The sequence below is a fragment of the Chelonoidis abingdonii genome, chromosome 20, assembly GCF_003597395.2.
Source record: "Chelonoidis abingdonii isolate Lonesome George chromosome 20, CheloAbing_2.0, whole genome shotgun sequence".
Taxonomy (NCBI): Eukaryota; Metazoa; Chordata; order Testudines; family Testudinidae; genus Chelonoidis; species Chelonoidis abingdonii.
The window spans coordinates 23,483,872-23,509,907 of NC_133788.1; the positions used below are offsets into that span (position 1 = coordinate 23,483,872).

The window sequence follows — 26,036 nt, forward strand, 5'->3', positions numbered from 1 at the left end:
CTGTGTTTCGGCGAGGTACGGGTCCGTATGGATCTCCAGAAGGTCCCAGCAGCAGGGCCCCCATTCCCTGAGGCTCCAGCTGAGGATGGCAGAGAGGAGAGCAAGGGGGACCTGCCCATTAAACCCTCCCTGCTGAGAGTCCTGAGCCAGGTGAGTCTCTGCGTGCTGGATCCAAGGAGGAGGGTGGGTGGTGAGCAGGCCTAGCTCCCGGCAGAAGTTCCTCACTGTGGCCCCTTGCTCCCAGCTCTTCTCGGTTCACGTGGAGTCCATCAACATCATGGTTCTGCATGAGGCCACCTCCGAGTCTCTGTGGCACATCCAGGTGACCAGGATGCGCCTGCTATTGGACAACGACGGGAAGCGGTAACTCCACCTTACTCTGGCCTGAGGGACCAGGGCTGGGTAACAGCCACGTACAGCTCCCTTGGCTCAGGAGAGCTTTGTTGTGGCCTTTGTCCTGGGGGACATTCCCACCCTGTGCCTTGTAGAGCTGGGCTGGGGGACTGCCACTGGGACTCCTTCCTGGCAACATCCTTTGCACAGTCACTGGCACTACCCCGCCCCCCTCCCCAAGGCTGTTAAAATCCTGATCTTCTCCCCCCTCTCTGTTGGTCAGCAGCTCTCTGTGGCCACTGGAGGGTGCCCCAGGAGCATGGCACCTAACCCTCTGCCTCCAGCGACTGAGACCATCCCAGCTCCTGTGTGATGCCTAGTTCTTGCAGGTGGCAGCCTCCTGCTGCATTGTCCAGCTATAGGGTGGATGCTCCATCTGGGAGCAGGGGCTATAGCACAGACCTTAAGTTGGAAAGACCTGGCTAGGAGGCAGCAGGGCCCCGCTGTGCCTGCCAGGTCTGGTCTGAACTTTCTTCTGCACTCCCCCCAGCCTGGACTGTGAGGTGACCCTGTCCCAGGTGAACAGCAAAGTGCTGAAGAGCAGCCAGCTGGTGAGTATCCAGGGTGGAGTACCTGCTCTTGGGGAGCTCATGCTGCATATTGTCTGAGCCCAGCATGGTGGGGCACCAGGAGGCACAGAGTGAACCTCAGGGGCTCCCAGCTGGAGATGATGTCCAGTCCTGGAGCTCAGCGAGAGGTGCTAGCAGGTGGGGCTGTAGCCTCAGGGCTGGGGGCGTAGGGCACAGCAGCCTCCTGCTCGCTGCACTGTGACCAGGCTGCCCGTGGGCACTGGTTGGGGCTGCACCCGCTGCACATAAATGGAGTGGCTGGAAGCTGCCCCCATCACCACGGGCTCCTCCCTGTGATGTCATCTCGCTCTCCTTGACCGTCTGTCCCCCCGTACAGGATGACATGTGCCTGGCAGAGCTGGCCCTGGCTCTCACCTTTTCCATGGAGGTCAATGTGAGCAAACGGCAGCTGGTGGGCATCAGCCTGGGCGTGTGGACCCTGCACGCAGAGCTGCATGAGGGGCTGTTCTGCAGTGAGCTGCTGCGCCGGGCAGCCAATGGAGTGAGACACAGCGGTGCAGGGGACCAGCCAGGCTGCCTGGCCCCAGGTTGGCCAGCCATGTTCCCTGGGAAGTCTCTGGGGACCGCGGGGAGGGGAGAGGGTGCCCCGTTCCCTGCAGCCCATAGAGTGTGTCTGGCAGAATGGGCATGGGGGTGGTTTATGCCTTCTTAGGTCCCAGCCAGGGGATCCCCTTGGGCAGGTCAGGCCTTGCTGCCTCCTGCTGGGGGGGAGTGGGAGCCCTGGGGCGAGACTCCTGCCTGTGACCAGGTCTGTCCCTTGCTCCCAGGCCCTGGGGAGGCCCCGAAGTCTCTGCCTCTGCTGAGCTTGTGCACTCTGCAGCTCATCCCCAGCAAGGTGAAGGTGGAGCTGGAGAACACCAACGTGGTGCTGTCTGTGAACAGCCAGCAGAGGTAATGGGGAGAGAGGACTGGCACCGTGACAGGCCCGAATGCCCAGGCCAGCTGCTCTACCACCCTTCCCCCCCTTCAGGCACTCTCCTGAGGCCCATGCCTCTCCCCTTGCTCCCCTCTGCTGGGCATCCCCTCCCCGAGGGTCTCCAGGTGTGAGTGGCCTGGGGGAGGCAGGATTGCTGTGGGTGAGAAGGCCATGGGCCAGGCTCCGGGTGGCTCTGGAGTGAGGGCGGAATGAGCATAGCCTGGGCTCCCTTGGTTGCCCCTCTCTTGTGAGGACATGAGGAGTGCTCTGCCCCGGGCTGGGCTTGGCAGTGATGGGGCAAGGCTGGGCCGTGCCCGGGATCCATGCTGGTTACCAGTGGGCTGTGGGCTGGGGCAGGAGGGGCCGAGTGGCTGTCCTGTGACTCGGCCTGGCTCCGGTTCTTGTGGGTTCAGGCACCTCACATGGACCCTGAAGCTGCTGCAGTTCCTGTAACAGCGAGACGAGGAGCAGATCCCTCTGCGGAGCTTCACGCCCACTTCCGACCTGGGCCAGATGAGCACAGAGCTGCTGCTGGAAGGTGAATGCAGGGGCCTGCTGAGGGAGGAGTGGCTCTGTCCAGGGGACCGCGGCACGAGGAGGGGAGACCCACACCACTCTCTGCCCAGTTGGATGGGGCTACTCCAGCTCCACAGCGTGTGCGTTGGGGCGGCTGGCTGGCTAATGCCCAGGGCCCTGCTTGGTGACTCTGCCGCCCCTTCTCCCCACAGATGGCCTGCTGCTGTCCCAGAGTCGCCAGCGCATCGTGTGCCTCAACTCCCTGAAAGTCAGTGTGCAGGTTAGTGAGTGACTCCGGCCACTGTGTCCTGACACCTGCCTCACCCGTGCCATGCTGCCCCTCGGTGCCCACAGGCCCTGAGCTGGCGGGGCCTGTTGACATGCAAATGAGCAGCAGGGAAGAGGTCTCGCTCACACCTCCCGCGTTCCCATCTCTAGGTCACGGCCATAGACCTGTCAGCTGCTGTGCTGCTCAATACCTGCATTGTCCACTATCGCCACCAGGAATTCTCTCACTGGCTCACCCTGCTGGCCCAGGAGTGCCGGGCTACTAACGTGCCGGCCCCCGTCCAGAGCCGCAGGGGAAGGTACGTGTGGGCCCCGGGAGGGCGAGGGATGGGCTCAGCAGCCATGGTTGCCTCCCTCAGAGCTTGGGCACAGCACACACACTGCCCTGGTTTCAGGGTTAACTGCACCTTCCCTTCCCTGCCAGCTTCCTCCAGGGCATCCACTTGAGGCTGCAGGCTCCCAGCCATGGGGAGGCCCAGGTCTCTCCGGCCAGACAGGGCTATGCCGATGTCTGCCAGTTGCCAGGCAGCCCCCACAAAGCGAACACCTTTCTTCATAGGGGAGAAGCAGTGCTGTGAGAGCGTCAACCCACCCCAGGTCCTGGCCACGCGTGCGGGTCAGCCAGCAGCCTGAGGGGCCCTAGCCAAACCCTTCCCAGCCCTGCCACACTGTGGGGCCCTGGCGGGCTGGCTGCTGAGTCACAGGAAGGCCTGGGGGTCCTTTATGTGAAAAGCCCTTTCTTTGTGTGCTGGGCTCTGGGAAGCAGTAAATGCAGCCCCCCGGGGTCTATCACCTGAGGGACTCACCTCTCTGAGCCCCGAGGGAGGAGCCGGGGTAACCTGCCCCCGCAGAGCTGCCTGCCAACCCCGGCCAGCGGTGACCGGGTGGGCCCCAGAGGTGCTGCGTGTGGTGCGATACCTGCCGCATGGAGTGTTCCTGCCCTGGCCCAGAGCACGGCCTGGCTCCCTCCACTCAGCAAGCGAGAAGCAGGGCTGGGCTGGCCATGTGGCCTGCTGAGGCCCTGAGACAGGAGCTCCCTCCGGGGCCTGTTCTGTAGCAGGGGGCTCTGGCTCACTAATGCCATGGCCCTCCTCACCCTCTGTCAGGAGCTGCCCCCAGATCTTGGCTCCCGTCATCCTCTGTGCCTCCCTGTCGAACGTCAGCATCTCTGTGCAGCTGGGGGACACGCCGCCCTTCGCACTGGGCTTCAACACCATCTCTGCAGGTAGGTGCCTGCGGCATGACCGGGCGGGTGCCATCCCAGCTTGGGCAGAGCATGGCCCGGCCTTTGGCTGCTGTCATACCCATGGGGCCCCTCCTCTGCTTTGGAAAGGGCTCTGTGGCTTCCAGGGCAGTGCCTGCAGCTGGCGAAGAGGCGGGTCTGGGCTGCGGCCCTCCAGCATGGCGTGGAGGGGCAGGAGGTGATGGCAATGGGTGCTCCAGCCTGGCGGGAAGGCCTGGATGGACACACCTCTGCGGCAGTCCCTCATCTCCTGGGTCTGAGTCAGGATTGTTTCTGCGGGTGAGGTAGCAGCTTGGTCTCCAGCCCCAGGGGAGCATGGCTGCCTCGCACACTGCAGCGGGGGGTCTGGAGAGCCCCCGCTCATGCTCACCTCTTGCTCTGTGCCCTCAGACTACCAGCACCTGCGCCCCCAGAGCGTGCACCAGCGGGGGGTGCTGGCCATCGACCACCTGTGCTGGCGTGTGGGAAACAACTCGCACATCCAGAGGGCCCCGCACCCGCCCAGCATGCATGTGTGGGGAGAGGCCCTCATCCTTGACTCCTTCAATTTGCAGGTGAGAGGGGCGGCCTGCCAGAGCAGGGGTGAGGGGTCAGCTCTCCCTCCACCCAGCAACCATGGGCGCAGCTCCTTTGTGAGGCAGCGGGGAGGCTTCCTTCCCCCGGGCCCTACAATGGGTAGTGAGGAGGGGCTGGGAGTGAGAAGGTGGCAGCTTCCGAGCTGCCAGCCAGTGACTGGTCTGTGCCCCCTGCAGGGTAGCTACAACCAGCCCCTGGGCATGTCCAGTGCCCAGGCGGACACGCTCTTCCTGGACTGCACCATCCAGGGGCTGCAGGTGGAGTCATCGGACACCTGCACCAAGTGCCTCTCCAGGGTCCTGTCCCTGCTGCACCCAGGGGCCAGCCAGGCAGAGCTTCCAGTGAAGCCAGCCCCCTCCGTGGAGGAGTCCGCAGGCCTGCTCTGGAAGGTGGACTTGAAGGTGGAGGATGTGAACCTGTTCACACTGTCCAGCCTGGTGGGTAAGTGACCAGGTGGGACTGCTGGGCAGGGGGAACACCATGGGCGGGCAGGATCTGCTGCACCAGCCAGATGGAGGCAGTAGCCCTCTGTGCAGGCGTCTGAAGGACAAACCCACAAACTGCTCCTTCCTTCCCTGGAGATCCTGAAACACCTGGCTGGACTTTCACACCTCCCGCACTCCCATGCTGACTGCCACATCCCTGCACCTGCCCCAGGCTGTCCACAGTCCCTCCTGGGCAGCCCTTGCTCGCTGAGCTCTGGGATGTGACCAGCCCTTTGCAGGGGAGGGTGTCCTTGTCCTGTCCTGGCTGTTGGCAGCTGCTGGTCCTCCCTGCACTGCCCTGTGCTGGGGGCTCAGAGGACTGTGCCCTGTCCTGCCCCCAGAGGTAACCTCCTGTCTCTGCCAGGTGCCTTGGAGGTGAGGCTTGACACACTGACTGCCCTGGGCAGTGCCGAGAGCTGCACGGTTAGCGTCCAGGGCATGGCACTGGCCTTGGTGAAGAGCATTTCCGAGAAGATGCAGCCCTGCTGCAAAGCCCCAGCCATCCATTGCCCCATCCTCAGACTCTCCATGCTCTCCTTCACCTACCACAGTAGCATCCACTCCCTGGAGGTAGGTGCCAGCAGCGGGCCCAGCAGAGTGCACTCTGGGACGGCAGTGCCAGGCAAAAGATGTGCCCGTGGGCTGAGTCCGAGGTGGCTGAGTGACCCAGTGGGTCAGGGCGCCTGCTGGCATTCCCACTTGGACTGGGACTTCAGTGGGGCCGTCAGGTGAGGGCGAGTGATGAGCTCTCAGCCAGGCCCTGTCCATCCGTGTCACACCCTGCCTCATGGCCAGAGGCCTCTACTGCAGCTCTTGGCAGGGCTGGAGTGTTGGAGGGTTTGGGGGGGGTCAGGAGCAAAGTGGCTGGCAGAGTAGTGCGAGGAGCTTGCTCAGCCCCTGCCTGCTCTGGCCCTCGCAGGCTCTCTCGGCCCCCGGGGCATGCTAAGGGCTGCTGGCAGAGCAGAGACCCAGGCCTGCTTGCCCCTTTCTGTGCCCTAGGTCCAGTGTGGCGAGGGCCTGACCCTGTTCTGGAGCCCACCTGATCACATGTATCTGTATGAGCACGTCCTAGCCACGCTCCAATGCCGTGAAATGCTGCACAGCACTCTGGGCCAATGGAGTGCTCCCTCCCTCCCCCCGGAGCGCCAGGCCACTGAGCCAGGGAGCCCCAGCAAGCCCCCCAGCCCAACCCAGGGTCCCCCAAAGAGAGTCCTCAACCTGACGCTGGAGGTGAGCTCCGCCAAGGTCACGGCCTTCGTCTCTGAGGCCAGCTACATCAGCCTGGTGGCGGAGCGGGTCTCGGTGAGCCGGCACGGCAGTGCGCTCCACGCCTACTGCCCTGACCTGGCCGCTGGCTTCGACAAGCACAGCATCTTCAGCTTCAAGGAGGTGGAGATGCAGCTCCTGCCGGAGCTAGAGGAGATGATCCTGCATCGCAGCCCCTTCCCCACCCTGCGCACCCTGCGCAACCGGGTCTGGGCCTTCTCCTTTGCCAGCATCGTCATCGAGCTCCCCTACCAGTATGACTTCTCCCGCACGCTGGACGAGGCCATGGGCGTGCAGAAGTGGCTGAAGAGCCTGCACCAGCGGGGCTGCCCCCCCAGCCCAGCCCTGCCCCCGGACCTCCTGCTCAAGGTGCAGCACTTCTCTTGGGTCTTCCTGGACGACATCTTCGAGGTGAAGCTGCGGGACAACTATGAGCTGATGAAGGACGAGAGCAAGGAGAGCGCCAAGCGGCTGCAGCTGCTGGATGCCAAGGTGGCGGCTCTGCGCAAGCAGCATGGCGAGCTGCTGCCCGCTCGCAAGATTGAGGAGCTCTACGCCTCGCTGGAGAGGAAGAACATTGAGATCTACATCCAGCGCTCCCGGCGCCTATATGCCAACATGCCTATGCGGAAGGCCCTGCTCACTTGGACCCTCTCCAACCTGGAGCTGGTGGCCCTGGCCGACGAGTCCTTCCATGGTGTGGAGCGTGTGCTGGAGCAGATGAGGGACCTGGACAGCGTCAGCCTCTTCCCACCCGAGGGGCTGGAGCTGGTCACCCAGTGGTGCCGCATGCTGAAAGGCAGCGTCAAGACCTTCTTTGGTGAGTGTGTCCGTGGGGCTCCTCCGCCCCCATGACCCCGTCAGCTCTGGGCTCTGGTTCCCTGGCATGAGAGTGCTGCTGGGGCCACATGCAGTGAGAAGCACTGTGGTTCCCCCCTGTAGGGTCCCCCTGATCTAACAGGGGGCGTAGGACTGAATGCCTGGCCACTCCCCACGCCCCCAGGGATGAGTCTAATGCAGGCCCCCCTGGGCCGGCAGTCAGCGCGGTCTCGCTCTGTCTCACAGTGCGGATCCGGGACTACCCACGCTACCTGTTTGAGATCCGGGACTGGCAGCTCTCCGGTCAGCTGCTCGGGACGGAGCAGAGCGGCCAGGCCTGCTCTCGCCGCTGCCAGGTGCTCAAGCTGGGAGCGCCATGGGGGGATGCTGCTGTGGAGAGAAACATGCCTCCACTGAAGTTTTACCATGACTTCCACTGTAAGTGAGCCCTGGGGCTTGATCCTACGGGGGGCACGAGGCTGAGGTCCAGACTGGGGCTCCTTGCGGCTCTTGCTGGGTTGGGCTGGTTGCAGGTGGCTGGGTGATCATGGGGCTCCAGTATGGGACTGGAGGAGCTCCGCTCTCCTGCCAGGGTCACACTGATTTGGGGGTGACCTTATCCCTGGCACCCTGGACCCTGAGCTGGGGCCAGGCGTAAAACACCAGGGGGTGCAGGTGCAGCCTCCTTGAGGCTGGTCAGTGCGAAGCAGGCTTGTTCCCCTCTGAGCTGAGTGGCGGGAGGGTTGGAGATGGGCCCAGGTCCCCCTTCCCCGCCTGGGGATTGGGACCCTGCCCCTTGGGGTCAGGATGCTGGAGTGGGGCAGTGCTGGGAATAGCCACATGCTGCGCTGGGTAGCTCTGCGGGTCCTGGGGCAGCACTGTGGGGGTGTGTGCAGAGGGTAACTTTGGGCCAGGCTGTCTCTGGTTGGGGCAGGGACCAGGAGCTGCCCTGAGCCGGTGTCTGTCCCCCTAGCGGAGATTTTGCAGTACACCATCGTTTGGGGGCCATGCTGGGACCCGGCCTGGACCCTGATTGGCCAGTCTGTGGATCTCCTCACCAAGGCCTCAGAGGATCCCAGCCCCTCCCTGCCCTGGTGGGATAAAAGCCGCCTGCTCTTCCATGGGGTTTGGCACCTGGACATCGAGCAGGCCAACCTGCACCAGCTGGCCACCGAGGTGAGACTCACGTGGGGTTACCCAAGGTGTCCAGGCCCCCCACGGCCTGGCAGCCTCATGCTCAGCCTGTGTGTTGCAGGATCCGTACAACACCACCGAGAACATGCACTGGGAGTGGAGCCACCTGGCCTTCCTCTGGAGACCTGGCCAGTTCGTCTTCAAGGGAGACTTGGACATCAATGTCCGCACAGCCTCCAAGTGAGTGTCAGCCCGGGGGTGGGGGTGGGTGGGGGCTGTAACCCTTGGAGAGCAACCTAGCACCTTCTCCCTGAGCAGGTACGATGACTGCTGCTTCCTCCACCTGCCTGAGCTCTGCATGACCCTGGACTTGCAATGGCTTTGCCATGGGAACCCCCATGACCATCACAGCGTGGTGCTGCGCTCCCCAGAGTTCGTGCCCGAGGTGCCCGTGGGGCAGTACCATGACTCGTACCGGGCCTTCCGCTCTGAGAACCTCAACCTCTCCATCCGGATGGACCTGACCCGGCCGGGCGGGGGTGAGCGATGCCCCGCAGGGCACTCCAGAGCTGCTGGAATGCAGCTGCTGCATGCCACTGACTGGAACGCGGCCGTTCCTGCTAGGAGCTCTGGTGGCTGCTGCTTTGGGGCTCCGTGTTTGGGAGGCGGGGGGGTCCTTCCCCCACTGCTTCCCTTGGCCAGGTGATGAGCATGTGGGCTCTGCCCCCCCCCAAGGGAGGGAGGGGGAGAGGTCTGGGGGGTCGGGCAGTGTGTAGGGGCCCTGTCACAGCACTGCTGTGTGTCGCTCTCAGAGCTGTCCCAGCCCCGGATCCTGCTCTACAGCAGCACCCTGGCGCCTGGATGCGAACTTCTGGTACCTGGAGCCAGCGTGACGCGCCTCCCTCGCCGGGAAAGCTCTTCAGCACATGAGCCCGACAAGACAAAGCTGGGGCAGACTACACAGCCGGCTCTCCTACAGGCGCTCTTCCCCAGCTGCAGTTGGAGGCTGGCCCTGTGCCGCGTGGGCTGGCCCTGCCACTGCGTGGGGCCGTCGTCTCCTTACCTCCACATCCCGCTGCTCTCCTGGTCGGCCCCCCCCCCCCGCTTAGTGTGACGAGGGCCGTTGGCTGCCCCTCACCCCGCATTGGCTGCTCTCCTGTGTCCGTCCCCCCCCTCCGCTTAGTGTGACGAGGGCCGTTGGCTGCCCCTCATCCCCCATTGGCTGCTCTCCTGTGTCCCCCCACCCTAGTGTGACGAGGGCCCGAGGGCCGTTGCCTGCCCCCGCCATCGGCTGCTCTCCTGTGTCCCAACCCCAGCCCCGCTCAGTGTGACGAGGGCCGTCGGCTGCCCTGCCCCCATTTGCTGCTCTTCTGCATTCTGTCCCCCTCCCTGCTCAGTGTGACAAGGGCCGTCGGCTGCACTCCTGTGTCCCGTCCCCAGCCCCACTCAGTGTGACGAGGGCCGTCGGCTGCACCCCCGCCATCGGCTGCTCTCCTGCGTCCCGTCCCCCGGGTCAGTGCAGCAGCCGGCTCAGCGCCCTGTGTCCTCCCCCAGGTGCATTACTGGGCCTCCTTTGCACAGCAGCGGGGGATCCAGTTGGAGTGCGGCCAGGGGCACATATTCACACGAGGGACTCAGCGGCTCATCCCCCAAGGTGAGGCTGGGGGGCCGGCCTGGGTGGGGTGGGCGGAGGCAAGGGGCAGGGTCCCCTTGCTGATGGCTCTCCCCTGCCCCCAGCTGGCACGGTGATGCGGCGCCTCATCTCGGAGTGGAGCATCACGCAGATGGTGAGCGACCTGAGCTTCGTCACCGTGCACCTGATGGCGTCGACCTGCGACGAGAGCGCTGACCACCAGCTCGGCTCACTGGTGAAGAAAACTCACCTGCTGAGCCTGTCCTCCCTCACCTACCAGCGGCACAGCAGCCGCACAGCCGAAGAGGTAACCGCCGGCTCGCCAGGGACTGATTGGGGGGGTGGGCGTGACTAGCTCTGCCTAGGCTGTGGGGGCACGAGCCTCTGGCTGTCTGCAGGGTGAGCCCTGGACGGGGAGGCACTCGGGGCAGTGGAGAAACTGAGCAGGGCCCTGCTAGCTGCAGACTCAGCAGCCTTGGGTGCCACTGATCACCCTCGCAAAGAGCTCAGCATGGGCGGGGCATGTGGCCCAGACGGACAGTGACATGACCAAGGCCACCCCACCGGGAACGGCACCGGTGTCCCCAGCCCAAGCTGCTACCCACTGGCCGTGGGGCATCCCTGCTGCTGGGCAGGTTGGAGCGGGGAGTCGCTCTGCCCTGGCCATTGTCTGACCCCCGGCTCGGCTGTAGGAGCTGACCATGCGGGATGGGGCCGACGCCTTCCACACACACCAGCTGCAGCTGGTGGACCTGCGGGCGTCCTGGACCACCACCAACCGGGACATCGCCTTTGGGCTCTACGACGGCTACAAGAAGGCAGCCGTGCTCAAGCGGAACCTGTCCACCGAGGCCCTGAAGGGGTTAAAGATCGACACCCAGCTACAAGCCAAGAAGCTGAAACGGCGCCCACTGTCTGCTGCCCTTCCCCCACAGAGGGTGACTGGCACCACCAGCGAGCGGGGTTCCTCGGGGGGTGAGTGCCCAGCCTCCTGGGTGGGGCCCTCAGGATCCCGCTCGGCACACAGCCCCCTTCCCCGGATCTGCACAGCTTGTTCCATGCGTGTCCCGCCTCGGTACTGACCCACCTCAGCACCCGTCACGGCCAGCTGGCTAAGGACTGGCTCCCTCCCCCCGCCCTGACCCCCCGCCACGATACTGACCCAGCTCAGCACCCATCACGGCCAGCTGGCTAAGGACTGGCTCCATCCCCCCGGTCGTGCTTCCCCCACAATACTACCACCCTCAGTTTACCATTCACGGCCAGCTGGCTAAGGACTGGCTCATCCCTCCCGCCCTGACACCCTCCTCCACGCCCCCCGCACGATACTGGACCACCTCAGCACCCATGCACGGCCAGCTGGGGCGCCTAAAGGACTGGCTCCCATCCTCCGCCCTTACCCCCCGTCAGCTCCCCGCCACATTATTACTGACCCACCTCAAGCACCGTCCCCCCACCTCACCTTCAACCAATCCTCTCCCCAACTCCAACCTTCCCCCCCGCTCCAAACTTCTCCCCCCTCCCCTCGTCCTCCCCACCTCAGCACCCGTCACGGCCAGCTGGCTAAGGACTGGCTCCCTCCCCCTGCCCTGACCCCCTGTCTGCTCCCCCATGATACTGACCCACCTCAGCACCCGTCACGGCCAGCTGGCCAAAGGCTGGCCTCCTCTCCACCTCCCTGACCCCCCATCTGCTCCCCAGGGCCTCCCCCCCATCTCAGCACCCATCACGGCCAGCTTGCTAAGGGCTGGCCCCCTCTCCCCCACCCTGACCTGTCCCTTCCCCCGGTCTTCTTCCAGGGGCCTACATGCTGCAGAAGCTCATTGAGGAGACCGATAAATTTGTGGTCTTCACGGAGGAGGAGTCGGGGGCCAGCGAGCAGCTGTGTGGGATTGCCGCCTGCCAGACTGACGACATCTTCACTCGCAACTGCCTCGTTGAGCTGGTCAACTGCCAGGTACCCCGGTCCCAGCCAGAGCTCCTGCCCTGCTCCCCGCAACGCCCCCTGCTGGGAGAGGGGGTGACTGAGCTGTGTCTTTCTTTCCCTGGCCCTGCCGCTGGGGCAGACACTGCAGCCCCTCTGCCCTGGTTTCTCTCCCAGCTCAGCTGCCCCATGCTGGAGTTGGCAGGGTCACTTCGGGGCCTGTTCTCCCACAGATGGTGCTGCGTGGTGCAGAGACAGAGGGCTGTGTGATTGTATCTGCTGCCAAGGCCCAGCTCCTGCAGTGCCTGCACCACCCCGCCTGGTACGGAGACACCCTGAAGCAGAAGACCTCGTGGACCTGCCTGCTGGATGGCATGCAGTACTTCGCCACTACTGAGAGCAGCCCTGCCGAGAGGGAGGACGGCCAGCTGTGGCTGGAGGTTGGTTGCTGTCGGCTCAGGTGGGGTAGGGGGCCCGAGGCTCTTTGGTTCCCATGCAGGAGGAGTTTATCACAGCCATGGCCCCAGGGTGCTGAGAGGCAGAGGCCTGAGAGTGAAGGCAGCCCTGGAGCCCCCTAAATCCATGGCAGGGCAGGATCCCAGTGCCAGGCAGCTGAGGAAGAGGGTGCCAAGCCAGTCCCAGGGACAAGCCCCCCAGCTTGCTGGCTCTGGCTGGGCTGGGCGTGAGGCCTGGGCAGTCACCAGTGTCCCTCCTGCCCCAGGTGAAGAACATCGAGGAGCATCGGCAGAGGAGCCTGGATTCGGTGCAGGAGCTGATGGAGAGTGGGCAGGCCGTGGGCGGCATGGTCAGCACCATAACAGGTCAGCATATAGAGCCCTGCTTGCCTGGGGCCCAAGAATCGTTCACACCAGCACCTGGGGATTGCTGGGCCCTTGGTCCTTGTGCGTCACCGGAGGGACAAATGGAGCCAGGCCAGCTGAGAGCTCTGTCCCCCTCTTGTAGCACCCCACGCTGGGATGGGCTTGGGGTCCCTGCCTGAGGAAGCATTCTGGGGTGACTCCAGAGGACTTAAGTGCATCCCCTTCCCCCACACGGTGTTTGGATCCTAGAGGTCCCCGCCCTTGCCCCGGCACCCTGATGCCTCAAACTGTCTGAGAATCGGGGACCCTGACAGCTGCCTGTGTTTGGCCCCCAGACTGGAATCACCCCTCGGAAGCCCAGCAGACCCAGCAGGTGCAGAGAATCATCTCGCGGTGCAGCTGTCGCATGTACTACATCAGCTACAGCCATGACATTGACCCAGAGCTGGCCACGCAGATCAAGCCCCCCGACGCCCCAGCCGACCAGGAGAAGGAGGACCTGCTGAAGAAACAGGAGGGTGCGGCCCTGCGCCTGGCTGGGTCATTCTGCTCTCCTCTCCGGGGGGAGGGGGAGCTCCTGCGGGACAGGCCACAGCCACAGGCCTCGAGTTGCCGAATTCTCCTGGAACTTTCCTCGGATCAAAGCAGGGCAGCTGCAGTTGGCTCCGTTCAGTGGGGCCCTGGGATGTCTGGCACCAGGCGTGGTCTCTGCTTTCCCTTCTTGGCACTGATCTCTGGTTCACTCTGCCTGGCCCTCGGAGGCCAGGGAACGGGACTTGCAGCCAAGTGCACAATTCCTGCCCTGCTCCAGCAAAGCCCAGCACACGGGGGCAGAGCATTGTGGGCTGTAGAGCCGGGTTTGTCTGTGCCTGCTGGGGCCAGTAGCATCTCTGAGCTCTCGGTGGGTGCAGGGACAGACTTGGTCTCCCCAGCCGTGGCCCTTGTTTGTGTGTGAGCCTCACAGGTGGTTCCCTCTGCAGCTCCCAGGGACTATACCAGCCCCCCAGGCGCTGGCTGTCACAGGGGCTGCCCCAATGCCCGTTCCTCTCCCCTCTTTCTAGGAGCCGTCGACACTTTCACGCTGATCCACCATGACCTGGAGATCTCGACCAACCCGGCGCAATATGCCATGATCCTGGACATCGTCAACAACCTGCTGCTGCACGTGGAGCCGAAACGCAAGGTACCGTGGGCCTGAGTGGCGCGCAGGCGCAGCGGGCTCCCCAGAGACCCCTCACCTCGCCTCTCTCTCTCTCTCTCTCTCTCTCTCTCTGGCCTCAGGAGCACAGTGAGAAGAAGCAGCGAGTGCGGTTCCAGCTGGAGATCTCCAGCAACCCTGAGGAGCAGCGCAGCAGCATCCTGCACCTGCAGGAGGCCGTGAGGCAGCACGTAGCCCAGATCCGCCAGCTGGAGAAGCAGATGTACTCCATCATGAAGGTGAGGCCTGGGCTGGGGCTGGTTTAGTGTGCGGACTGCAGGTCCCTGGCGCCGGCCTGCTTGGGCCAGGTAGGTGCTGACTGATGCTGGCTCTTCAGTCCCTGCAGGATGACAGTAAGAACGAGAACCTGCTCGAGCTGAACCAGAAGCTGCAGTTGCAGCTGAGCCAGGAGAAGGCCAGCCTGCAGCTGGAGAGTGAGGAGTTGAACATTCTCATCAGGTACTAGCCCCCGCCAGCCTGATGTGCAGAGCAGGGAGGCAGCTTGCCCAAAACCTGCTGCCCAGTCCCACCACCTTCCAAAGGCACTGCACCACTGCACCCCAACTCTGCTTCCCTGGGGCTCCCAGGCTGCCTCTCCCCTATGCAGCTCTGGGGGGCTGGCTGCCCTTCGACTGGCCCTAGCCCCGGGGCCGCCCAGGGGCTGCTCTCACGGCTTTCCCTTGCCTACTTGGGCAGGTGTTTTAAAGATTTCCAGCTGCAGCGGGCAAACAAGATGGAGCTGCGCAAACAGCTGGAGGACATCAGTGTGGCCCGGCGGACCGAGTTCTACTTTGCTCAGGCGCGCTGGCGCCTCACGGAGGAAGACGGGCAGCTGGGCATTGCGGAGCTGGAGCTGCAGCGCTTCCTGTACAGCAAGGTACCGGGCCCAGCAGGGGCACCAGCGCCACTCCTGTGTGGCACCTAGACTTGGGTTCCGCCCTTGAGGAGAGGGGAAGGGGTGCGCTGGGGTCCGTGGGCTGACTGCTCTGTTTACAGGTGAACAAGTCGGATGACACTGCAGAGCATCTCCTGGAGCTGGGCTGGGTCACCATGAACAACCTCCTGCCCAACGCTGTGTACAAGGCAAGTGCCAGGCAGCAGGAGGCTGCAGTGGGGCCCTGGGCGGGGAGAGGAAAGGGGAGGGGCAGCAGCCAGCCAAGGGTGTGAAGGGCAGATTCCAGGGGGCTGCAGGGGGGGAGGGGAGGGGTGCGCTCCATGGGAGAAGTGGACAGACCTCAGGCAGCTGCGGGGACAAAGGATGGGGCAGGCACCAGGGGGCAAAGGGGTGTGAAGGGAAGGGCAGGTTCCAGGGGGCTGCAGACTGACTGCTCTGTTTACAGGTGAACAAGTCGGATGACCTGCAGAGCATCTCCTGAGCTGGGCTGGAGATCACCATGAACAACCTCCTGATACCACACGCTGATTGTAACAAGCAAGCAGCAGCAGAGCATGCAGTGGGGCCCTGAGGCTGGGTAGAGGGAGGGGGGAGGCCAGCAGCCAGCCTGGGGGTGAGAGTGGAGGGGAGATAGCAGAGGCAGGCCAGATCTGGCCGCCACCATCTCTGCATCCTCTGTGCCCTGGCAGGTGGTGCTGTCAGGGCCTCAGAGCTCCATGCACAGCGGGCCGGCAGCTGGCTCTGCGCATATTCAGCAGGAGCAAGTAATACCGTCGCAGTGGGAGGCATCTCTAATCAAGGAGCATTTTGCAGGTAAGGCTAAGGTGAGATCCAGAAGGTCTGTAGGCAGGCCTGGGGCTGGGGTTCTGCTCCTCTGAATGTCCCCCAAGTAGGAGGTTGCTGTAATAGGCAACATGGGCAGGTGCACCATCCTGCTTGAGGTAATCTGGGTGATAAGCAAGGGTGGCCCAACGGAATACCAGGTGTGGCCCCTAGCATCGCAACGAGCTCTTTGCGAGTGAACGTGGTGCCCCTGACCATCCAGCTCAACGCACCAGTCTTCCACAGGATGATGAGTGCTTCTTCTTCCAACATGCCGCCAAGCAAGTGGAGGAGCGAGAAGGATGGGGATGAGGAGGACAAATCCAAGCCCTGGAGTGACCACAGAAAGTGGATGATGCCCTGTGGGAGAAGAGGAGGGCCTAGCCAACAGGCAGCCTGACCCCCGATTGAAACTCAGTCGCAGTAAATTGGGAGTCACGCTGGTAGCCCAGAACCCCACAAGGGGATCAGAACCATGGAGGACTCTTTGACCTGTGTGGGTCCCCCCACACATCTACACCCAAAAGCCTACTACAGTCCTTTGCAGTGGTTGTGGGAAGAACAATATGAAATCCCTGAGTCAAAGTTTTGGAGCCGAGGCCCAGGACTGAATTGCAGTGACGAGATAATGGAGTGGGAATTAGCAGTTACCTGGAGCATATGCCGGAATCCCGGAAGGAACCTGGAAGCACCCTGCCAACCTGCTTATTCAACATGCCAGCCAAAGGCATGGGTCCTCCATAGGACCAGGAAAGCAGCTCTACCAGAGGAGAGTTCGGAAAGTTGCGGGGCTCTGCGGGATGGGTATCGTGGTGGACGGTTAAAGCGTGGCTGAGCTAGAGAGCAATGCAATCCTGAGCTTGGAGCAAGGAGAGGGAGGTGTTTCCACTCATCCGGCGTGAGAGATCGTTCCGGGGGTGGTGCTCAGTGCTGGTGTCCGTGCTTCAGAAAGGACATGGGCCAGCTGGAAGGGCTCAGAAATGAGCTGCAGTGATTCGAGGTCTGGAAAACCTGCCTTCCGGTGAAGGGAGAGACGCTCTGCCAGTGCTAGCCAAGAGAAGAGGCAGAGGTGACTTGATCACGGTCTGTAAATACCCACCTGGAGGAAGATCTGTAAGCAGAGAGGGCTCCTCAGTCCAGCAAAGTCTGAACGCGACCCAGGGGCTTGGAGCTGAAGCCACACTGGGAATATGGTGCCCATTTTTAGCAGTGAAGGTCATGGACCACTGGACCAGCCAAAGGACCTGGCGCACTCTGTCCCGTGGAGTCTCTGTCGGGACAGGGGGTCTGTTTCCACAAGCTCTGCCCTAGCCCTGCCAGAGTTCTGGCAGGCTGCAGGGATCAGTGCGGGTCTGCTGCAGTGGCTAGGGCTGGGTAACCACAGTGCTCCCTTCTCTCTCAGGGATGCCTGTGGTGAAGCCGAGGCAGCTGATAGTGGCTGAAGATTCACTGGGCCCAGGGAAAGGAGTTGCTCAGGGACTGAACCGGACGTCAGGGGTCAGGAGGTCATTCCGGAAAGCCCCCGAGGTATCCACCCTGCTGCCTTTTGGGGGGGAGTCTCTCCCCAGGAGCGCCTGTTCCGCTTGTCTCGGGGCTCAGTCTAGAGCCAGCGATTGCTCCTGCAGTGCCTGGGGGCAGTGGGCTGGGCTGTCCTGCGCCAGGGCTGTGAAGGATTCACTCACTCACCCGCACACTTTTCAGCAAAGCTGCCCCTTGCACGCTGAGCAGCTGGTGCAGACCAGGGGGTACCAGCCTGGGTCCCTGGGCATGTGGCAAGGAAGAGAATGAGCCTTGGCTGCTCTCCTGAATGAGCAACGCCCCCTTCCCACTGGTCTGGTGCCCAGCTGTGCATCTCTTTCCCCCTTCTCTTGCTCTGCTGATTCTGTTGGGCTCCATCCCTCCCAGCACCCCGTGGACGACATTGACAAGATGAAGGAGCGTGCGGCGATGAACAACTCCTTCATCTACATCAAGATTCCGCAGGTGCCGCTCTGCGTCAGCTACAAGGTCAGTGCCTGCCTCCAGCATGGCATCAGGGGCAGAGCCAGCCCCAGGGGTGCTGGGGAGGGAGGGGACAGCCGCTGGCGTGTGCTGGGGCGCGGCTGGCGCCGGTCCTGAGGGTGCTGGGGAGGGAGGGAACAGCTGTGGGCATGTGCTGGGGCGCAGCTGGCGCCAGCCCTGAGGGTGCTGGGGAGGGAGGGGACAGCTGTGGGCATGTGCTGGGGCGGGACCGGCCCCGAGGCGGCTAGGGGGGAGAGAGGGAGGGAGGCAGGGGACAGCTGCGGGCATATGATGGGGCAGAGCTAGCCCTGCGGGGGGCTGGGGAGGGAGGGGACAGCTGCGGGCATGTGGTGGGGCAGAGCCAGCCCCACAGGGTGCTGGAGAGGGAAGGGACAGCCACGGGCTTGTGGTGGGGCAGGACTGGCACTGAGGGAGCTGGGAAGGGACAGCTGCAGGCATGTGGTGGGGCAGAGCCAGCCCTGCAGGGTTCTGGGGATGGAGGGGACAGCCGTGGGTGGGTGCTGGGGCTGGGCCAGCCCCGGAGGGTGTAGGTGTGGGGGTTGTGTGTGAGGGGCTGCCCTGCCTTTCAACTGTCCCTGTCCCTAGGGCTGCCGGGAGCTGCTTTCACGGCTTTCCCTTGCCCATTTGGGCTGAGCTGAAGTTCACGTTCTGCCTGTCTTCTCTGTGCCCCATGGGTGCTGTGGGGTGCCTGGTACTTCTAGGGGCAGGGGGTCCTGCCTTCTTCCTATGCACTGTCACTGCCATCTGGCTGGCTGGGATGCATGACTCTTCCTGAGCCATGGGGCAGAGGGGAAGAGGCCATTCCTGGGCCACAGCACAGTCCCCACCACACTCCCCTCAGCAGAGGGCTTGTGTGTCCGTTTCTGCCCTGGGTCCCCCCAGCCCATCTCTCCTCTGAGCCCAGGGGTTCTGCCTGCTATGTCTTGCTCTGAGCCTGTAGGAACATGGCCAGTGGAGCAAGCCCGTGAATGGCTGGCTCTGGCCGCGGGGTCTGATACATTGTCTGGCGCAGGGTGAGAAAAACAGTGTGGACTGGGGTGACCTGAATCTGGTGCTGCCGTGCCTGGAGTATCACAACAACACGTGGACATGGCTGGACTTTGCTATGGCAGTGAAGCGGGACAGCCGCAAGGCATTGGTAGCACAGGTAAGGGCCTGGAACCTCCCCGTGCTGAGGGGAGCCCTGAACTGAAGGAGCAGAGGAGAGATCTGCCCCAGGCACTTCCAGCGCTCTGGGTTTAGCTATTAGCATTGGGGACTGAGTTATAGCCCCTTTCCTGTCAGTCATGTTGAGGAGCCCCGGTGCCCTCCTCATCTTCCCCTGAGTGGTGCTGGGCCTGTGCCCGTGGTGAGTCTCTCTGGGCAGGGCAGAGAGCATAAGAAAAGCCATACTGGGTCAGACCAAAGGTCCATCTAGCCCAATATCCTGTCTTCCGACAGTGTCCAGTGCCAGGTGCCCCAGAGGGAATGAACAGAACAGGGAATCATCAAGTGATCCATCCCGTCACTCACTCCCAGCTTCTGGCAAACAGAAGCTAGGGACACCTTTCCTGCCCATCCTGGCTAATAGCCATTGATGGACCTATCCTCCATGAACTTATCTAGTTCTTTTTTGAACCTGTTATAGTCTTGACCTTCACAACATCCTCTGGCAAAGAGTTCCACAGGTTGACTGTGCGTTGTGTGAAGAAATACTATCTTTTGTTTGTTTTAAACATGCTGCTTATTAATTTCATTTGGTGACCCCTAGTTCTTGTGTTATGAGGAGTAAATAACACTTCCTTATTTACTTTCTCCACACCAAACATGATTTTATAGATCTCTGTCATATTACCCTCTTAGTCGTCTTTTTTCCAAGCTGAAGAGTCTCAGTCTTATTAATCTCTCCTCATATGGCAGCTGTTCCATACTCGTAATCATTTTTGTTGCCCTTTTCCAATTCCAATATCTCTTTTTTGAGATGGGGCGACCACATCTGCCCACGGTATTCAACATGTGGGTGTACCATGGATTTATATCGAGGCAACATGATATTTTCTGCAGTACTATCTATCCCTTTCCTAATGATTCCCAACCTTCTGTTTGCTTTTTTGACTGATGCTGCACACTGAGTGGATGTTTTCAGAGAAATATCCACAATGACTTCAAGATCTTTTTGTTGAGTGGTAACAACTAAATTAGACTCCGTCACAGTTGGGATTGGATTTTCCAATGTGCATTACTCTACATTTATCAATATTGAATTTCATCTCCTATTTGGTTGCCCAATCACCTAGTTTTGAGAGATCCTTTTGTAACTTTTTGCAGTCTGCCTGGGTCTTAACTATCTTGAGTAGTTTTGAATCCTGTGGCATCTTATAGACTAACAGACGTTTTGGAGCATGAGCTTTCATGGGTGAATACCAGCTTCGTTGGATGCATGTCTGACAAAGTGGCTATTCACCCACGAAACTCATGCTCCAAAACGTCTGTTAGTCTATAAGGTGCCACAGATTCTCTGCTGCTTTTACAGATCCAGACTAACACGGCTACCCCTCTGATACTTGGGTAGTTTTGTATCATCTTCAGATTTTGCCACCTCACTGTTTACCCCTTTTCCCAGATCATTTAGGAATACGTTGAATAGGAATGGGCCCAGTACAGACCCCTGGGGGACACCACTATTTACCTCTCTCCATTCTGAAAACTGACCTACCCTTTGTTTCCTATCTTTTAACCAGTTACCAAGCCAGGAGCGCACCTTCCCTCTTCTCATGACAGTTTACTTTGCTTAAGAGCCTTTGGTGAGGGCCCTTATCAAAGGCTTTCTGAACATCTAAGTACACTCTATCCACTGGATCCCTCTTGTCCACATGCTTGTTGAGCCCCTCAAAAAATTCTAGTAGATTGGTGAGGCCTGATTTCCCTTTGCTATAACCAATCATGTTCATCTCTGTGTCTGACAGTTCTTGTCTTTACTATAGTTTCAGCCAGTTTGCCCGGTACTGAAGTCAGGCTTCTTGGCCTGTAATTGCTGAGATCGCCTCTGGAGCCTTTTTAAAAAATCAGCATCACATCAGCTATCCTCCAGTCACTTGGTACAGAAGCTGATTTAAATGATAGGTTACAGACTACAGGCTGCAGATGAGCTGTCTGTGGAGCTGCTGGAAATGCCTGGGCTGGAACGGGCACTGCTGTCTCTGCCAGGCTCACTCTGCCTGCCCAGAGCGCTGCCAAGTCTCCGCCTCTGGGGCAGGCTGTGCAGAGGAGCCCCAGGGAATGAGGCCTAGTTAGGTCTTTGGCTGAGCTGTTGCAGCCAGGCCAAGCCTTGGCCATCCCCCACCCCTGCTGTCTCCTGACCCTCTCTCTGCTGCGCAGGTGATCAAAGAGAAGCTGCGCCTGAAGCCAGCTGCTGGGGCTGAGGCCCGAGGGAAGCTGGAGAACAAAGCGGATGGGACCATCCAGCAGCAGGAGGAAGACGAGAAGGCGCGGCTACTCATCGGCCTAAGTGTGGGCGAGAAGAACCCCAGCAAGAAGTCCATCTTTGGCAGGCGCAAATGAGGGCAGCACCCGGCTGGCCGGGAAGGGACTCAGGCAGCTCCTGCCACCTCTTGTACACACGGCTCCTTTGCAGGCCTGAGCTGGCACAAACAGCCAGTGACTTTGTCTAGCTGGGGGGCCCTTGGTGGCTCAGCCCAGCCATGGCACAAGAACTCGACGGACTGATGGTACAGGCAGAGTCCCTATCCAGGCAGGGAGGAGCATGGTGGTAGGGGGGCGCCACACAGTGTGAAGTGGTTCCCCACAGCAGGAGCTGGGGAGGCCGTGTCACCCAGGGCCTGGGCTGCTTCCATTTGCACAGAGCCTGGGGGGTGAGGGGCACTCGAGTTGTTATTACTGGTGTGTCATGCGCTGGCGTCACTGGGCCAGTGGCACTGTTCGCACTGCAGCGCGGCTGCTCCAGTCCGGTTACTGTTGGGAAGTGGGCACTGAGGAGAATTTAAATAAGAGTTTTTAATTTGGACCCATCTCTGTCCTGGTGTTACTGATCAGTTCCCCAGCAGGGAGAGGGCCGGAGCCAGGGCCCCGTGTCCTACCAGCGTGCCGCTAGCACCTGGGCCCAGTCTGAGCCTGCTCCCCCCCGCAGAGAGCTACCAGCACTTGGTGGCTACTGGAGCCTCGTGGCCAGCTGAACTGCTTTCCTCTGGTTTTCCCCTCGCTGTCTGTTGCAGCTTGGCCTGCTCCATTTCTCGGGGCCCCTGCAGGGCCCTGCTGTGCAGTACAAGGGTTTGCTTGGTCTGTGAGTTCCAGCTCCCCGGACAGCGTGGGGGCTGCGGGGCAGAGGCGCAGCTGGAGGTGACTGAGCTGATCTGTTATGCCCTGCTCCACTTTCATGGATTGTTTATCCAGCCCGACTCCAGATTACTGCCCAGGGGTAGGAACCTTTCCTGGGAGCTGCCCCCTGGGTCAGGTGTTATGAACCCTCTTGGCTGCAGCCTGTTGTGGGTGTAACTTTTCTGTTCTCCCAGCTGTGGTGCTCTCCCCACCACCTGCCTCTGCTCTGGCTGGGTGGCTTTCTTTCCATCCATCCCCCCCCCCCCCCCCCAACCTGTGCTAGGCCTGTTCGTGGTGTTCTGGCTAGGGAAGCCCCATGCTGTACTGTGGAGCTGGGCCTTTTTCAGTGGCACCCACCCCTCCCCTCTATCCTGGTGGTCAGCGGCACTCCTTCCCCCAGTATCTTCCTGCCAGCAGGCGCCCAGGAGAGAGCATGGGAGCTCGAGGCTGGTTATTGTCTGTGGGCTGAGGTCCTTCGTCCACAGGGGCTGAGACCCTCCCTGAGGTGAGCAGCAGCAGCTGCTGGCTGAGCCATGGAATTCACTCCGGCCAGCATGAGCTGAGTGCCCTCCCAGGTCCTTTCTTGCTGCGGTGCTTGGGGTAGCTAGAGGCACCCTGCGGCCCTTATGGCCTTGCTTGGCCTGTCTCCTGGATGCTGATTAATAGCCAGGAGGTGGGTGTAACTGAGGACAATTTGTCCCGAATAAAGCAGCCAGTGGGTGTGTCCTATAAGGAGGGGCGAACAAGCAAATGGGCGGGGCTCGCATGGCAATAGAGGCTGTGGATTATTTGTATTAGGCGGGAGCGGGGCGGGGTTTGCATGGCAATAAGGGGTCGTGGGTTATTTGCATTAGGCGGGAGCGGGGCGGGGCTCGCGTGGCAAGTGAGGGGCCCTGGGTTATTTGCATTGGGCGGGGCTCGCGGGCAATGACGGGTCCGTGGGTTATTTGCATTAGGCCGGAAGGCGGGGCGGGGGCTCGCGCCCGTTTGCATGCAATGAAGGGCCCTGGGTTATTTTGCATTGGGCGCGGGCTCGCGTGGCAATGACGGGTCCCTGGGTTATTTGCATTGGGCGGGGCTCGCGTGCTGCAATGAGGGGCCCCTGGGTTATTTGCATTGGGCGGGGCTCGCGTGGCAATGACGGGTCCGTGGGTTATATTGCATTAGGCGGGAGCCCTTGGTTATTGGGGCGGGACTCGCGTGGCAATGAAGGGGGCCCTGGGTTATTTGCATTGGGGCGGGGCTCGCGTATGGCAATGAGGGGCCCTGGGTATTTGCATTGGGCGGGGCTCGCGTGGCAATGAGGGGCCCTGGGTTATTTGCATTGGGCGGGGCTCGCGTGGCAATGAGGGGCCCTGGGTTATTTGCATTGGGCGGGGTTCGGCCCGCACGGCAATGAAGCGGGGACGAGATTCCGCCTGTTTACGTAACCGGCCCGGAGCGGGATTAGCTGGGCCGGGTGCAGTGGGTTCTGCTGCCGGGACGCTATGGGGCCGGGGCTGCCGGAGTCGGGGGCGGCGTAGGAAGGAGACGCGATGGGAGCGGCCAGCAGCGAGCCCGAGCCCCCGCCGGGGCCCCTCAAGGTGCGTGCCGGGGTGGGGGGCTCGGGGTGCCCGCCCGCCCGGGTCTCGCTGTGATGCGAGTCCACGGGCCCGTCCCACGCAGCTGTGGCTGCAGCGGGGCCAGGGGCTCATGCTTCTGCCGGCTCTGCAGGGCGGCGGTTTCGCAGCCGAGGTCTCCTGGGTCCGCAGCTGGAAGAGGCTCTTGGCTGGAATTGGCGTGGCGGGGTCAGGGCTGGAGCGCAGCTTGGCCACGAGGAGGCGCCTCCAGCAGCAGCGGGGCCCGGGCGAGAAGCTGCCCCGGCTGGGGGAGAAGCTGGTGACGGGGTGGCCAGTCCCGCAGTTCGTCTCGCTCTTCCTCCCGGAGTTCCCCGTCCGGCGCCCCCTGGGCCAGCCACAGCTCAAGGTGCGATGCCCAGCTCCGAGCTGTTGGGGGGTGGCTGGGACAAGCCGTGGCTAGGGCCTATGAGTGTGGATTGGCCTCTTGTGGCCTGCGTGGGCCCTTGGGAGGCCCAGGGCTGAGCCGGAATCGAGGAGCCCAGCAATGCTGGCGCAGGCTCCCAAGTGCAGGAGCATCGGCAAGCTCCGGTCTCCAGCTGGGACTCAGGCAGCATCAGTTCCCGGGCCTCCAGCTCTCCCTTCGGCCCTGGGCAACTACGCAGCTTTCCTCTCTGACAACCAGAATGCTGGAGAGAGGAAAGCCCCTAGGGTTCACCTCCGTCCTTTGGGAGCAGAGAGCGAGAGGCTGGGATAGTTCCCCCCACCCCCCCCGTGCCTACTGCAGGGCTCTGTCTGGCCTGGCCAGGAGACACTGCTCTGGGTATTCCCTGGAGCTTGTCCTAGCTGAGTCCTATGCTGCTATCAAGGGGCCTGGCCCTGCAGGCGGACACAGTCACACTTCACGCTCACCGGTTCCTTCCTTTTAGATTCTGGGCTTTGTTGCCAAAGGCTCGTTCGGGACGGTCCTGAAAGTGCTGGACTGTGGGCGGGAGAAGGTCTTTGCTGTGAAGGTGGGTGCCCATCTGACACTGTCCCTCTTGCCCAGGATGCTGCCCCTTTTCCCTGTGCTGACTCACTGGGGCAATGGCTCTTTCTCTTGTAGGTGGTCCCCAAAGTAGAGGTGCTGCGGCGTGACACCCTGAAGCAGTGCAAGGAGGAGGTCAGCATCCAGGTAGCTGCCGCTCTCCCTGGGGGCATGAGGCGCATAGGAGGGGTAGAGGGATCCCCTCAGGAAGGGTGGCTTGGGGAAGAGACTAGACTCTTGAAGCTGCCCCACTCCAGGGGCCTGGGTAGCTGCCCCGAGCTTGTTCTATCATCTAGCCTTCCTGGTTCAGAGTCTCAGGCAGGCCGTACCTGGCCATGTCGGCTCAGTGCCCTAAGAGCACCGTCCCTTCCTCAGCACCATACTCCAGCCCCATTGAGGATCTGGGTGCGGCTGGCTCTCCTGAGCCCTCTCCAGAGATGCCATGGGGGTCGGGGCCTGCCCTGGGTGAGGACTGTGTCCCAGGGTGGGTTATGGTGCTTTGGCAAGAGGGACATCCTGAGCCTTCCTGTTCCTCTCCTTCTCCCCCTCCCTGATTTCTCCCCATGGGTGTCCCCAGCCCTAGCTCAGATACTCATGAGTCCTGTTTTTCTTTGTCCCCAGAGGCAGGTCAGCCACCCATTTGTTCACTGCTTAGGGGACAGCTGGCAGGGACAGCGGCATCTCTTCATTAGTGAGTCACCATTTGCAACCCGGGGTCTGCCTAGTGTAGCCCCCCGACCCCCACCCCGTGTGCGTTTCCCTCTCTGTGTGTGTGTACATGGCTCTGTGCATCTGACCGACATTAAGTCTCTTGTCTGCCTCAGAGCTCTGGCAGCTGGAGTGCAGCCTGGCTGTGCAGCCTGGCTCTGCTGCCCGCAATCCCCTGTGGATTAGGAGCTGCTTTGTGGCTCTCTCTCCTCCCCCTGGCCACCCATGGCTGGGTCATGTGAGCAGAATAAAGGCATTTCCCTCTGGCAGGCCTGGCTCTAGGGTGACCTGATGTCCTGATTTTATAGGGACAGTCCTGGTTCTTTGGTCTTTTTTTTTTAATACAGGCTCCTATTACCCGCTAGCCCCGTCCCGATTTTTCACATTTGTTGTCTGGTCACCCTACCTGGCTCCCCTGCCCTGGGCTGGCACTGTTCTCTTGGCCCTCGGGCAGTGAAGGGTTCAACAGCAAAGGGAAGCAGCCCCACTGCAAGTATCAGCCCAGGGGCTGTGCCCATTGTATGCCCTGCCTCCACAGCAGGTGAGACCCCTTGGAGGCAGGGTCTATAGAGGGTCTCTGAGATGTGATCCGGGGGGAGGGAGAGGGGATCGTATTTGCCTGGAACCCTGGCTCTCCCCAGCTGGACGGTGTGTCCTGGGCCCCCCTAAGCTGTCATGTCTGTCTGTCCGTCCTGCTCCCTCTGTAGTGTGCACGTACTGCAGCACCGGAGACCTGTACACACTTTGGGCCTCTTCGGGGTGCTTCGCGGAAGCCACTATTCGCCTGTTTGCAGCCGAGCTGGTTCTGGTGCTGGGTGAGTGACCTGCTGAGGGACACTTGCATAGGAACCTGTGCTTGGGCAGAGAGTCCCTATAGTTCCCCTGGTGCC

The 26,036-nt window shown here is 61.8% G+C and overlaps 2 protein-coding genes across 2 annotated transcripts; both read left to right on the forward strand.

Moving 5' to 3' along the window:
• The first annotated feature begins 6 nt into the window (after positions 1 to 6).
• BLTP2 (bridge-like lipid transfer protein family member 2) lies at positions 7 to 21,544 on the forward strand. Its single transcript, XM_075059546.1, is given in 37 exon segments — positions 7 to 150; positions 245 to 363; positions 884 to 944; positions 1,300 to 1,510; positions 1,751 to 1,874; positions 2,313 to 2,437; positions 2,628 to 2,695; positions 2,854 to 3,002; positions 3,810 to 3,928; positions 4,337 to 4,500; positions 4,699 to 4,963; positions 5,372 to 5,577; positions 6,007 to 7,093; positions 7,339 to 7,530; positions 8,066 to 8,268; positions 8,348 to 8,466; positions 8,545 to 8,765; positions 9,039 to 9,224; positions 9,686 to 9,880; positions 9,964 to 10,166; positions 10,552 to 10,834; positions 11,659 to 11,816; positions 12,017 to 12,223; positions 12,505 to 12,604; positions 12,940 to 13,122; positions 13,666 to 13,787; positions 13,886 to 14,041; positions 14,140 to 14,261; positions 14,499 to 14,679; positions 14,799 to 14,912; positions 15,400 to 15,456; positions 15,459 to 15,510; positions 15,717 to 15,854; positions 16,904 to 17,046; positions 17,425 to 17,526; positions 18,554 to 18,688; positions 20,899 to 21,544. Coding segments are annotated over 37 exon segments (6,576 nt in total). The 5' UTR covers positions 7 to 27; the 3' UTR covers positions 21,082 to 21,544.
• Positions 21,545 to 23,252: 1,708 nt separating this feature from the next.
• On the forward strand, positions 23,253 to 25,969 carry RSKR (ribosomal protein S6 kinase related). The gene is made up of 6 exons (XM_032788680.2): positions 23,253 to 23,438; positions 23,569 to 23,820; positions 24,341 to 24,424; positions 24,517 to 24,585; positions 25,060 to 25,129; positions 25,854 to 25,969. The coding sequence occupies exons 1-6, from the start codon at positions 23,391 to 23,393 to the stop codon at positions 25,967 to 25,969; spliced, it is 639 nt and encodes a 212-aa protein (XP_032644571.1). The 5' UTR covers positions 23,253 to 23,390.
• Positions 25,970 to 26,036: the final 67 nt, after the last annotated feature.